Source organism: Cyrtonyx montezumae, unplaced genomic scaffold, assembly GCF_038088225.1.
Source record: "Cyrtonyx montezumae isolate F1298 unplaced genomic scaffold, pur_monq_1.0 scaffold_3, whole genome shotgun sequence".
Classification (NCBI taxonomy): Eukaryota; Metazoa; Chordata; class Aves; order Galliformes; family Odontophoridae; genus Cyrtonyx; species Cyrtonyx montezumae.
In genome coordinates this window covers 159,707,037-159,719,816 of record NW_027072034.1, presented here as the reverse complement: position 1 = coordinate 159,719,816, position 12,780 = coordinate 159,707,037, and the positions used below count along the sequence as shown (strand labels likewise).

The following is a 12,780-nucleotide window of genomic DNA, read 5'->3' as shown; positions in this document are numbered from 1 at the left end:
ATAGTAACAAACACAAAAGCAAGTATGTAATATTTTAATCCTCTAATTAGGTAAGAATCAGTTTCTTCCCAACAGTTTCTTCCTTATTAAGAAAGAATTCAAGACATCTACAGATCCTCCAACTGTTATTCTAACTCTAAGCCATGAAAGTCTTTCAAGCATCTGGCATGTTTTATGCTCCGTGGCAGCTTCTTTAGCTTCGAATCGAATGATTTATTACCATATAACCTAAGCCTCTGATGAGATTATGCTGCCAATTTGTGCCTTCTTTGCGTAGAGAGGTCTCGTGGAACCCAGGCTTTGCACTGAACGTGGTGAATCTCAATTAAAGGGCGACCTTTACCAGACAAGGGAAATGTTAATTCATGCTCACCTAAATGGCTTTAACCCTACTTGAAAGCAGGGCTCTCTAAAGCTGCCCACCACTTTGTCACTGTAAAGTTTCATTTCCACATTATCAAGATAAAAATCTCTTCAGAGTAAAAAAAAAGTATATATCCATCAGTCAAAGCCAAAGGCAAAAATCCAAATTCTAATATAGCTGTCCCTGGTGCATTTTTTATGCCACTTGAAAAACAATGCTTTCACATTTTTCAGGGACTTCAAACACAGATTAGAAGCATTAGAATGACAAGGCCAGAGATTAAAAACCTCTTTACCACTGAACAGGTACAAGACAAGGCAAGAGTAACAGCTTCTGCTTCCACACTCACCCTTAAGGTACGTGTTGTAATTTGCCATACCCCACAATACCTAGCTCTTTTCTTTAGCTGTCTCAGCTTGCAGGATATACAATTGGCCGAAAAGGCAAGAAGGCAGTTCGGTCTCCACAGATAACTGTAAAATTTCTTTTTTTTTTTTTTTTAAATGAGGATTAGCTACTCTATCAAGCAAGAGAAATGAAAGCAATGCTTCAGAAATGAATTTATCATCTTCCAAATGAAACTAGAGAAAACTGTTCCCCAAATTGCAGACAGGCAACCAAGAATCTAACCTGCATTAAGAAATGGATCTTGACAAACTTCAGTAGAAAAGAAAGAAAAGAAATTACTTAGAAGTCCAAACATTGCTGAGATTTCATCATAAAACACAAACACCACAGAGCATCTTAGAATTCCAGTCTATTCAACATGCCAGACTAAAAAAATATACACACGCACACAAGTACATACATGCACAAAACCATAAGAAAAAATAAAAAATAAAATTAAGTGTTCCAGAAAGTACCCCTGGATAGTGTACAAATCTCTTTCAAAAAGAATATGTCATCTTGAAGGATATCTATTGTAGTTTTGGTCATTAAAAGGTCTCAGAAGAATAGGATTACTGGCTGTCATTGATTTCAAGCCAGCTAATCATACTCAGCTGATCCACATTCCCACTGGAAAACTTACTGTTCATTTTATAACCTAGCTCTACACACAGTGGTGTTGCACAGGACCTAGTAAGCGCCACGCTCTGATTCAAATGAAAGTACACTGTCATCATTAACAGTAACTGAATCATAGAGTCATTAAGATTGGAAAAGACCATTAAGACCATCCAGTCCAACCACCAACCTGTCCCTACCATGCCCACTAAACCACATCCCCAAAGTGCAACATCTAATAGAAGATAAGAAGGATTCTAAACCTGAGGTACAAAAGGTGCACTGCAATACGCTGGCAACGAACAAAAAAAATGGATATATACATATGCTATATAAATATATGTATGTATTCCTTAAACAAATCAAGGAAATGGCTCTTCAGTAAATCATGTTTGATGGATAGCCAGAGCTCAATACTAGAATTTTGGTTTCAGAGAATTACAATTTTAGAAGAGAAAATGGCAGTGAAGACCACTTCAACTACGGAAACCTTTTCATCCTTTCAGGTTGTTGCAGTCCACCTCCACCAGTGCAGCAACGACTATTGTTCAAAGAGGAGTAGATTATCAGAAACCAGACCTCCTCAGACCAAACTGAGAACACTGATCCTAAACAGCAAGACAGAACCATTTTAAATAAATGGTTTACTACTGAACTCTACACAAAGGCACAAATTCCAGGAGAGTATGAAGCTCTTATATGGAGAGAAAAGAAGAAAGTATTATTTCAGATCACAGTTAAGAAGAGTACCTGTTGAACTGTATCATGGTCATTTTATTGCTAGCTGTACTGATGAAATGTTTCCAGCATCCTTCTGAAAAGCAAAGTGTGATTTCAGACTGGGACACATCTCACCTACTGACATAGCACAGTCTGCTGCCAGGCACAGGTCAGCTCTGGCTGATAATAGAGGGGAAAAAGGATTATTGAGCTAGGCCTCCTGTTACATCCCCCTATGCTGACTCCTGAATTCAGAACATTTGACAGTTGCTTCATTGAAGTTACATCCAGCCAGAAATTAAACATATGAAAACGTGCACGCTGATTTTAACGGATGTCAAAACTTGCAGCATATCTCACTGATGGCTCAGCACCTCCAGAAGCCTGTTCTTTGTGAAAAACAAACTGACACAAAACAGGATATTACAGTTCATAGGCCAATATTTCCTACCTCTTCTGTTTCAATCTGCATACTATGAGACAATTCTGTAATTTCTTTGTAAATTCACCACAAAGCCCCTAGATTCTTTAGTAATCCAAAACTAAAAGCTGAAAAGAAGCTGTATATAAATACCTTGAAAAAAATCAATGATTGTTTACCAAGCAAGGGATGCTGTGACAGAGTGAGTCCCAGAAAGGTTTTCTTCTCTGAACTGTCACATCCACGAAGCATCCCTGGTCAGAGTAGCCTCCCAACAATACTGAAGCAGTCATCTGCAGAAATATTACTTTATTTTTAAACAATGAGTACTTCTTTCTACGTCCTCCCTAATATCAAGAGGGGACAGAAGTTTAGCAATAGTAAATGAGAGAAAGAATGGAAAAAAAAATCAAAGCTCGCAAAGGCATTTGTAATTGATTCCATCATCTCTGATTTTCAGTCTTTATTTGACAAGCTCCTCTACTGACACAACATCTTGATGTCCTGGTATTTCTGTATAAAGAACAGGCAGTGTGGTGTCTGGTAAGCTGAAAAGTAGTTACTAGAAGTCACTTGGCTCTGAAGTGACAGAAGCCAAAGACTAAAGCAAAAAGGGCTTCAAGTAAAGAATGAGGATTTATTGGGGTGCCCCTAAGTTGGGTGCAATAGCCAAATCCTGAAGACTGCCAGAGCTGGTGATGGAGGTGCAATGCCCAGGGAGGGAAGTCAGGGAGCAAAGGACAACTGGGGTGCACTGCCAGTCTTGTGCAAGTCCTCAGACTTAGTGGACACGGTGGTGATGTGTTGATGCTTGGACTAGGTGATCTCAGTGGTCTTTTCCAACCTTAATAATTCTACGACTTAAGGTGTAACCAAGAAGCATAAACTGAAGGTGCAAGCTAGGACTGATCATCCTTAAAAACATGACCGCTGCAGAAAGGGATGCAACAGCTGTGGGCACTGCCAGGTAAGATGCAGGACCAAGAATGTAGCTAACACAGCTTCTAGCAACAGTTAACTTGATAATATTTGCTTACACATGCACTTTCACTCAAAATAATACAAGTAATGTAATTCACAGTCATTGAACAGCATGGTAATATTAAAAAGCAGAAGCAGGAGGACAGGCAGCTTTCTCATGCAGATGATAACATACACCGCCTCCTTTCCCATGATACAAATGTTTTGAATACTTAAAAAACCACCACAGAATTCTCAAAACAAATCAACTAGGGATGCAGAGTAACCCCAAGGAAGCAATGGAAACCTGTTGCTGTCAGTGAAATGCAAAGGGAGCGCACTTGCTAACACTGGGACGAGTACAGCTCTTGACACACCAAGGAGGACACCAGCACACCAAAGGGTTTCTCCTGCTTCCATTTTTAGGAATCTTCTCCTCCCACTCTCTGACTCTCTCTGAATTCACTGTAGCTTCAATAACAATCTCAGAGGCAAAATCAAGAAACAAATTATTTTCTTACACATAATCCCCCTTCTGCTGTCAAGTGCCTGACCCCAGTTTGATAATCTCATTTCCTGAGAATCAAAATGCTGGAAATTTAAGCTTCCTAGAGTGTTAATTGCGGCCCTGCTCCATTGCTAATCAAAAAATTGGATGTTTTGCATGAAAATGCTGCTCTAATTAATTCTCAGTCATAAAGCGCCCCGGTTTTAATAACCCCTTCTTGATTGGATAGCCTTTGAAGAGACAGTGCGGCTAATCCGCTAAACTAGAAAAAACACACGCAGAGGAAATAATAAGTGGGCTTACAAGGTCTGAACTAGATGATTGCATTAATACTGTCAAACCACAAAAAAGAGATTCTCTCCCCTCTCCCTCCCCCCCCCCCAAGCTCAAAAGGGAACTGTGATCCTCCGCAGCATGGGGAGACCAAAGCAGCTGAGTGGCAGGAAGAGCCTAACATCAAACCACCTCCCTTTCCTCACCATAACCAACTTTGGGTTCTTCAATGGGTTATCCCTCTTTTTTTTTCTCCTTTTTTTAACTAAGACTGCCCACTTGTCACATCATCTCCTTTAAGCAGACAAGAATGATATTGCTTCCCCCCCTCCTCGTTGCCTCCGACTGACAATGCATCATCATACGCATCTCTAAAAGGTGCTGAACCGAATTTTCATTATCCAAAGTGTCAAGATTCGTTTTTGTCAGTGGCACACACAGCTGGCTCTCTCCCCGACAGCCCTTTAGTGAATTCAAATGGAACAAGGCACCTACAAATAACTGCATTTTCCCTGGACTTGGCCTTACACTGTGCCCTTGTCATACCATATAGTATTTGCCTCCACTGCTATTTCTTGGCATCAAAATCTTAATTAGCTGAGTTTCTCTTTGATTTCCTTAATTACTTAAAGCCTTCTGCTAAGAAATGCTCACCCTTAGAACAAGAATACCTAAAAATAGCATAGCAGTGAGTAACCCAGTCCCATTCCCGAACTCCAATTCATAGTACAGGGATGTTCAGTGCTTTCCATTTTTCACTTGGCCAACGAGAAAAATTCTTCAGAGGTTCTACTTAGAAGAAATAAGCTAAAAAAATATTCAGTACCTATAGTCTCATTTCAAGAGACCTTTGTTTCCCAGCCCAATTAGCCATACTTCGAGCATGACACACCTTCAGTTCTGTAGCCCTCCTCTTGATTCACTTGGAGCACGCTTGAGACTTCCCATGTGTGGAAAGCAGATCATTTTAGTTATGCCTGAACCATTAACCTAAAGTCCAAACATCAAGCAGGATCCAACTGAAACTGAACAAAACTGAAGCAAAAGAAATTTACCTAATTCTTCTTAGAAAACAGAAATATCATGGGGATCCTAGACAGGAAATGCTTAATAGTTTCAAAAGAAATACAGGATTTTTTCCTGTTTCTGTTCAGCAGACCAATTGTGCCGGGTAGTTAGGGGAATACAGCTTGGGGGCATGAATTTCATTCTGCACTCAATCTAACACTTCCTCCATGAAGTCATCTTCTTTCTGTCTGTCTTGTACAGCCAGCACTGCCCTACCTTCAGAGACAGTGAGAGCACACATCACAGAATCACCAAATGGCTTAGGCTGGAGAGAAACTTAAAGACTATTTAGTTCCAACCCCTTCTCATTGGCAGGGTTATCACCCACCAGATCAGGCTGCCCAGGGTCCCATCCAACCTGGCCTCAGGCATCTCCAGGGATGGGGCATCCACAGCCTCTCTGGACAACCTGTTCCAGTGTCTCACCATCCTCTGAACAAAAAATTTCTTCCTAACATCCCATCTGAATTTTCCCTCTCTTAGTTTACAGTTGTTCCCCTTCGCCCCATCACCATTAAGATCATGTAGAAAGTCACCACCCTGCTTGTAAGCTCCCTTCAAGTACTGGGAGGCCACAATGAGGTCTCCCCAGAGCCTTCTCTTCTTCCTTGTTGAACACCACCAGCTCCCTCAGCCTTTTGTCATAGGAAAGGCGCTCCAGCTCTCCAGGTGTCTTCAGAGCCTCCTCTGGACCTACTCCAACAGCACTGTGTCTTTCTTGTGGGCCCCAGACCCACAGGCAGTACTCCAAATGGGGTCACATGAGGGCAGAATAGAGGGGGACAACCACCTCCCTCCCTGCTGCCACCTCTTTGTTGATGCAGCTCAGGATACAGTTGGCCTTCCAGGCTGCAAGATCATACTGCTTGTTCATATTAAGGTTTTCATCTACCAGGACTAAGTCCTTCTCTGCAGGATGCTTTTAATGTGTCCTTCTCCCAGTCTGTAGACATATCTGGGACTGTCCTGACCCAAGTTTAACACCTTGTACTTGACCTTGCTGAAATTATGAAGAAGCTCTCATACAGTGTCATACAGCATCCTGGAAAATCACAGCACACACTGACTTCTCATGGGGTACAGCAAAGGAGCACAGAATATCTCAAGTTGGAGGGGACACATAAGGATCACAGAGTACAACTCCTAGTTCAGCTGCTTCTCATACACCATGCCATCCAGATCCCACCCCATCTTTGTAGCCCTCCTTTGGATGCCATAATGTATTCAGCCTTTGATCAGCACAATCTAACAGAAGAGTGGGACTGGAAATCTGACTAATTCTGCTCCACCACCCCTCTCTGGATGGTTTGATTCATCTTGTACCTAAGCTTGCACAGCTACAATCAAAGTAAAATCCTACTTCACAAAGGCCTGGAGAGGTTTAATTAATTACGAATTGTGTTGAGCTTCTGGGGTGAAAGCAGTAAGAAGCCCAAATTTTAAGAGGTGCTGAGCAGCATTAACGTCCATGGGAATAACAGCTGCTCAGGAGCACTTCACATTTCATTCTTACAAACAGCCCAGATGTATGACACAAGCAAAGCTGACCTTGATATGAATTACCAGGGCCTGCATTGGTGAAGATAACAGGAGCCAGATGCTATTTCCATGCTGATCAGCACCCTCAAAGCTGTTCAGATTTTCACAGAGTATAAAAACATCTTTTACCATTTCTGCTGATAAATTCAACTGAGGCCACAGTGAACACAGCTACATTAATTCCCTATGGTCATGGGACTCTGAAACAGTACTTGATGTATCTAGAAGGAGCCTATAGCCAACAACACCTTTGACAAAATAAACCTATACTAACAACTGCCAGCCTGCAGCACACGTGGCTGTTGGCAAGGCATTGTATGATCCAGAGCTCTCCTACCCCACATCTTCTGTGTCTTGAACACATGTGGTGGTCCACAAGTAGGAAAGATGGCACAGATCAGGTACCTTCTGTAACAAAGACCATTGTCCACAGAGATTCTCATTTGCAATTATGGCACCTGAGCTGGCTTGGTATTTTTGGTGGTTCTTTTTGCAATTTATTTGCCTTTGAAACCATTTTTTTTTCTTTAGTTTACTGCAGGCACTAATAGTTATAGATAAACCATTCATCCACGGTTATCAAGATACAACTGAATCTTAAGAAAAGCAAAGCAAAAGGAACTCAGTGAAAATCTTTACATAGCAGACAGAAGCGCTCCTGCCACGGCTCATTCACCCTAGCCACAGCTAGCGTTAGTGCCTTTAAACATTGCCAGAATATTAGTTCAGAAATCCAGACGTGTACAGACGTTATCCAGACTACTAGTGGCTTTTCCTCTTGATTTTTTCCTGAAGCCACATCTTCCTGATAGTGAACACATCCAACTTAATGAGAAAAAAAAAATGAGGCCCTTGCAGACCACCTCCAAATGCAGAGACACCCTCCTACCATCCACTGTCACTCTTGCAGTCCCTGACTCCCTCCCACCCACATGGAGATACCACATTTTTCTTCTGCTCCCAAGGATTTGTTGGTAATTGAAGGCAGTAGTGGAATGAAATAAGGGGCATGCACAGGATTCACTCCGACAGTCAGTGACAAGCAACCACCTCTGCAATGAAATACAGCAACGTTTTAGCCAAGTTTCCTGCAAAAATAAGAGTTATCTCATCTACTGCCTCTCCCATCCTCACAACAACTGAGCTGGAGAGCTAATTTCAGCCAAACGTGACAGAGGAATAGATCTTAGAAGTAGTGAATTCTGAAGAGGTTTTGTGGAAACAGATAGCCATGCAGCTGAAAGCAGGATAAACGTGTGGCTCCAGAGAAGGAAAAGCTTCAGGGAGTACTCGTTAGCCCTCCATGCTGTTGGACCTACCAGCACACTTGCTTTCATGGCACAGGGTTGATTGTTTCGTGCCTACTTTTCTGGATCCAGCCATGGCACAGCTGTGCTCTGTTTAGTCTAGGGACAGAAGCAGATGCTGGGAGCAATGAATTACAGCATCATGGAATTGCTCAGGTTGGAAGAGACGTTCAAAATCATCAAGCGCAGCCTCAACCTAACCATACTACCCTAACTGCAACAACCCACCACTACATCGTGTCTCTGAGCACCGCATCCAGGCTGCTACAAACACATTCAGGGTTGGTGACTCAACCACCTCCCTGGAGAGACTGTTCCAGTGCCGAACAACCCCTTCTGTGAAGAAGTTCTTCCTTATATCCAACCTAAACCTCCCCTGACACAACTTGAGGCCACTTCTCCTTGTCCTGTCACCTGTGAGAAGACACCAACCCTGCTCTCACCGCAATCACCTTTCAGGTATTTGAAGACAGCAATGAGATCTCCCCTCAGCCTCTTCTTCCACAGACTGAACAGCCCCAGCTCCTTCAGTCTCTCCTCCTAGGGCATATTCTCCAGGTCCTTCACAGCCTTGTTGCCCTCCTTTGCACCTGCTCCAGCACTCCAGTGTCCTTTCTGTATTGAGGTGCCAAAAACTGAACACAGCACTCGAGGTGGGGCCTCACCAGTGCCAAGCACAGGGGCAAGATTACTTCCCTAGTCCTGCTCACCACAGTTCCTGATCCAGCTGCTCATGCAATAAAGTTATTTCCTTTTCAAATATACCCCTACTCTTTAAGGCTGTCCATAAAACAAACATCCTGTTTGACAATGGGCAGAAGGACTCAAAGAAGGAAAATGTAAATTTCCCTGCTAGGACAGGGCCAAGACGTACTCTTGAAAAAATAAAAATAAGAGAAGAAAAAAGAGAAGCTTCACGACAATTATGTTTTGTCTGATACTGTACTTCTGACAGCATCCCAGAGCAGCACATCTGTGTTGGTCTAAAAGAAAATACTTCAGGTACGTACTTGCTTCTCTTTTCTTCCCTTAATGACAACAGTCAAATGACTTGTGCATCCAACTTAAAGGGAAAAATACATGGCCTAAGTCATCCTCCTTCTGCTTCAGGGGGATAAGATGCCAGAACTATTCCTTCCATCTCTAAACCGCTCACAGCAATTCCCTTACTCCTGCTGAGGGATAATGTCTGCCTTATGTACTGCATTATTTCAGTCCAAACAGAAGAGGTTAATGACAAAGCATCACTCAGATCTTGGCACATTTTAAGGCTATTTAAATTATATTCTTACTTCAAAAAGTTAGCATGAGCTAAACGTTCATAAGTTTTCTTTTTTTATTTAATGCACGTGCTACTTTGAAGATCTTTTCAGGAAAAATACGTCCTAAAAAGTCACCCTCCTCCTGCTGCCACTGATATATCATCCCTGTGGATAAGGCTGTCAGGAAGAGAAACGGCGTGGCATTCACAGAACAGAGAGTGTCACATGCCTGCCTTCCAGTAACCTGACTGAACAATTAAATTGTATTTCTCTTTAAAAGGGATAAAAAAATCAAAATGCAGATCTTGCTGTGATCTGGGATTCAGGAAGATTAATGAGCTACCTAAAAGGGAATAGCAGCTTACAATAGAAAGAGAAGATAGCACATTTTTAACATAAAGTTCAAAGGGAAACTTTTCTTGATGGTTAAACAGCAAAGATTTCTTAGCAAAGTCATCTTATCCATTGTCCCTACTGACTCCCTGTATTGACTTTTTGTCACCTATTGCATCATGTTCCAGCTCTTCCAATTCATCCATAAAGGGCAATATCATCTCGTCCCTATCCACATTAATTCCTATATTTTGTCCTTTCCTCTTTTGTCAGCTCATAAGCTTTGTTCTTCCTAACCCCACACTAGTTCAGAGGCTGTAAGTCTGCATATATCTCTTTCACACACTCTGCTCTTGAAAACGCTCACAATATCCAGCTCATGGCAAATGCTGCCTCAAGATTTGTCTTCTGTCAACGAGGAGTCACTCAGTTAAGAAATATGGCTGTGCCTTACAGTAATAACAAGCTCCAAACCTGAAGGAACTTTTTAAAAACACATTGTTAGCTCAGTGTAACAGCTATGGTAACTGCACCATGAGAAGACCCAGCATCTGTGCCATACAATTGCTGACACTTCGTATCCTGCTGAACTGGATTATTCCTTTTAGATGACCCCAGGTTCATGTGCAGGTGACAGATTTTGAAGGTGAGAATCTGAGTCTTGAAAGATGCAGAGCTGCAAGCTGAACACCTTCCCGGTGTGCGTAAGAGGTGATACCATAATTTAAAAGACAAGTATCTTCACTATTTTATTTTTATATGCTGTCAGATTATCGTGTCCTGAAGTTGACAGTTACTGCCCACATCTTTTTATCTCAATTCTTCTTTCCAGTAAATGAAAAAGTGCCTGAATATTACCTAGAGTGCATCATTATGTACGTGATCACTGATATGAAGATCCCCTTTGGATAGGCACCTAAGAAAAGCAATTGGTCCACATAAACAATATACATCCCTGAGTGCTTCTTACCCCACTCTTTTGGGTTTCACTTCCTGCTGAGCACAACTGAGTTATAAAAGGAAGAAGGGAACACAAAGGCATCCAGTAATTCTATTGTAAATTACAAATCCTCCTCAAATAAAAGCCACAATTATCATGAGTAAGATTTCATGGACAAACTCTACCCTTATCCATCAATCTTTAGAGATTATAGTATTCTCTTTTTTTGCTTACTCCTATGAGAAATTCCAATGGACGATACTGGAAAAAAAATTAAACCTGCTATACAATGCACAGCAGCCTTAAGATATTTCCCTGGTGTTGCAATCAACACTTCAGCGAATTAAGAGAGTCAGGAAAAAAATAACATGAAATGCCACCATGCTCAGAGAAGAGAACACTTCTCTTTGTGTACAAAACACTTGTCACAAGTAATATAAACCAGCATGAGTACTCCAGCATCTCACATTCACCATTTTCAAAGCACTGTATAAAAGAAGAATTGGTCACTTCAGTCCACCCAACAGAAACTCATGCTTCGAACGTGAGACAATTCAGTTTAGCTCCCAACGTAATGCAGAAGTATAACATTCAGTAGATGACACAGGGAAATAAATTGCAGATAAAGATGCAAACATTAACTCCAAGTACCCAAACGCAACGCTCACAGTGAGACTGTTCACATTTCACTTACTGTCTTATGACAAGAACCTTTAGCTAAAAGTGCAAAGGGTATAAATAGAAGCCCAGGTGCTTTGCAGAGCAAGAATAAACCAGACTGGAGTGATTTAGGCAACCTGCGTGGCAAACTAGAGTGAGATTAATTCTTTGAAACAGCATGGATGAGATGCTCAGCTTCTACAAAACAGAATTATCCAAACCACCACAGTATTTATTTTCATACCTTGAAGTTCTCCACTTCTGCTGTACAGCTCCCTTCTCTGCTCACGCAAATAAGCACTCATGCTAATAGCATGGGAGGAAGACTCAAACCTGTAATTTAAAAAAAAATAGAAATCCAGTCAGTTAGTCTTGTAAACACCAGCCAGCTCTAAACAAAAGGCACTTCCCTGCATATCTGAGCAAAATGATCAATGCAGACCAAACTACACTATCCCTATAAAATTTGATCACTGATGCACCAAATTCTGGGACTTTCAATCAGTGCAGCTCTGCTAGAAAATGACACAGACCTGACTGCATTGCATGGAGATGGGTCCTCCATTCCATCAGCTGGGAGTGACTAATTGTTTAAGTATGAATGACCCCACAACACTGGTAAAATCCCACCCAAAGTGATAAGTGAGTACCACGTACATTGTTAACAGGCATATATATAAAGCCACAAATTAAAAACTAATACGTTCACTGAAACTAAATAATTATTATTCACCATATGGCTCCAATACTTTTCTTCACAGTGAGGGTGACAGAGCACTGGAGCTGCCCAGAGAGGTGAAGTCTCCTTCTCTGGAGACATTCAAGACCCACCTGGATGTCTACCTGTGCAACCTGGGCTAGGGAGCTGCTCTGGTGGGGGGGGGGGGGGGGGGGGGGGGCTGGACTAGGTCCCTTCCAACCCCTACACTTCTGTGATTCTGTGAAGGATCAGTCTGAGAAGAGACACTTTTCAACCAACGGAGCCCCATAAACACCGTGTTTGTCATTCACGGTAAAAATGACTCTGCAGCCTCTCAGGACAGCTCTGGGCTTGCCATGATCTCAGCTGGATGTACTTGAGGTCTGATGGCTCATGGCCAAGGATTGCAATGAACCCAAGGAGCCAGCCTGAGGTCAGCAGCAGCCCTTTGTGTCCCAGGCTGAGCTCTGGGCCAGTTCTGCCACCATCAGTGGGGAAAAAAAAGCATTTTCAAACAGACAAAGTGGAGAACTCATGGCAAAGACCTCAAGACGTTGAGGTGCTTCTGCCAAGGAAGAATGAATCAGCCTCAGTATCAAGCAGAGGGACAGGGAAGAGGTACCATGCCCCACAGACAGTGCAATCATCACCTTTACAAATGCTCTCAGAAGGTGAAGCTCTCTTACACAACAGTTACAATTTTATTATTATTAATAGAAT

General features: G+C 42.1%; 1 protein-coding gene across 2 annotated transcripts in view; it reads right to left on the bottom strand.

Moving 5' to 3' along the window:
* Positions 1–12,780, bottom strand: part of EXOC4 (exocyst complex component 4) — a 406,844-nt gene that overhangs the window by 279,029 nt on the left and 115,035 nt on the right. For both annotated transcript variants that reach the window (XM_065743825.1, XM_065743826.1), the window contains one exon: positions 11,605–11,693. In XM_065743825.1, coding sequence (XP_065599897.1) covers positions 11,605–11,693 — 89 coding nt within the window. The remainder of the gene's footprint in view (positions 1–11,604; positions 11,694–12,780) is intronic.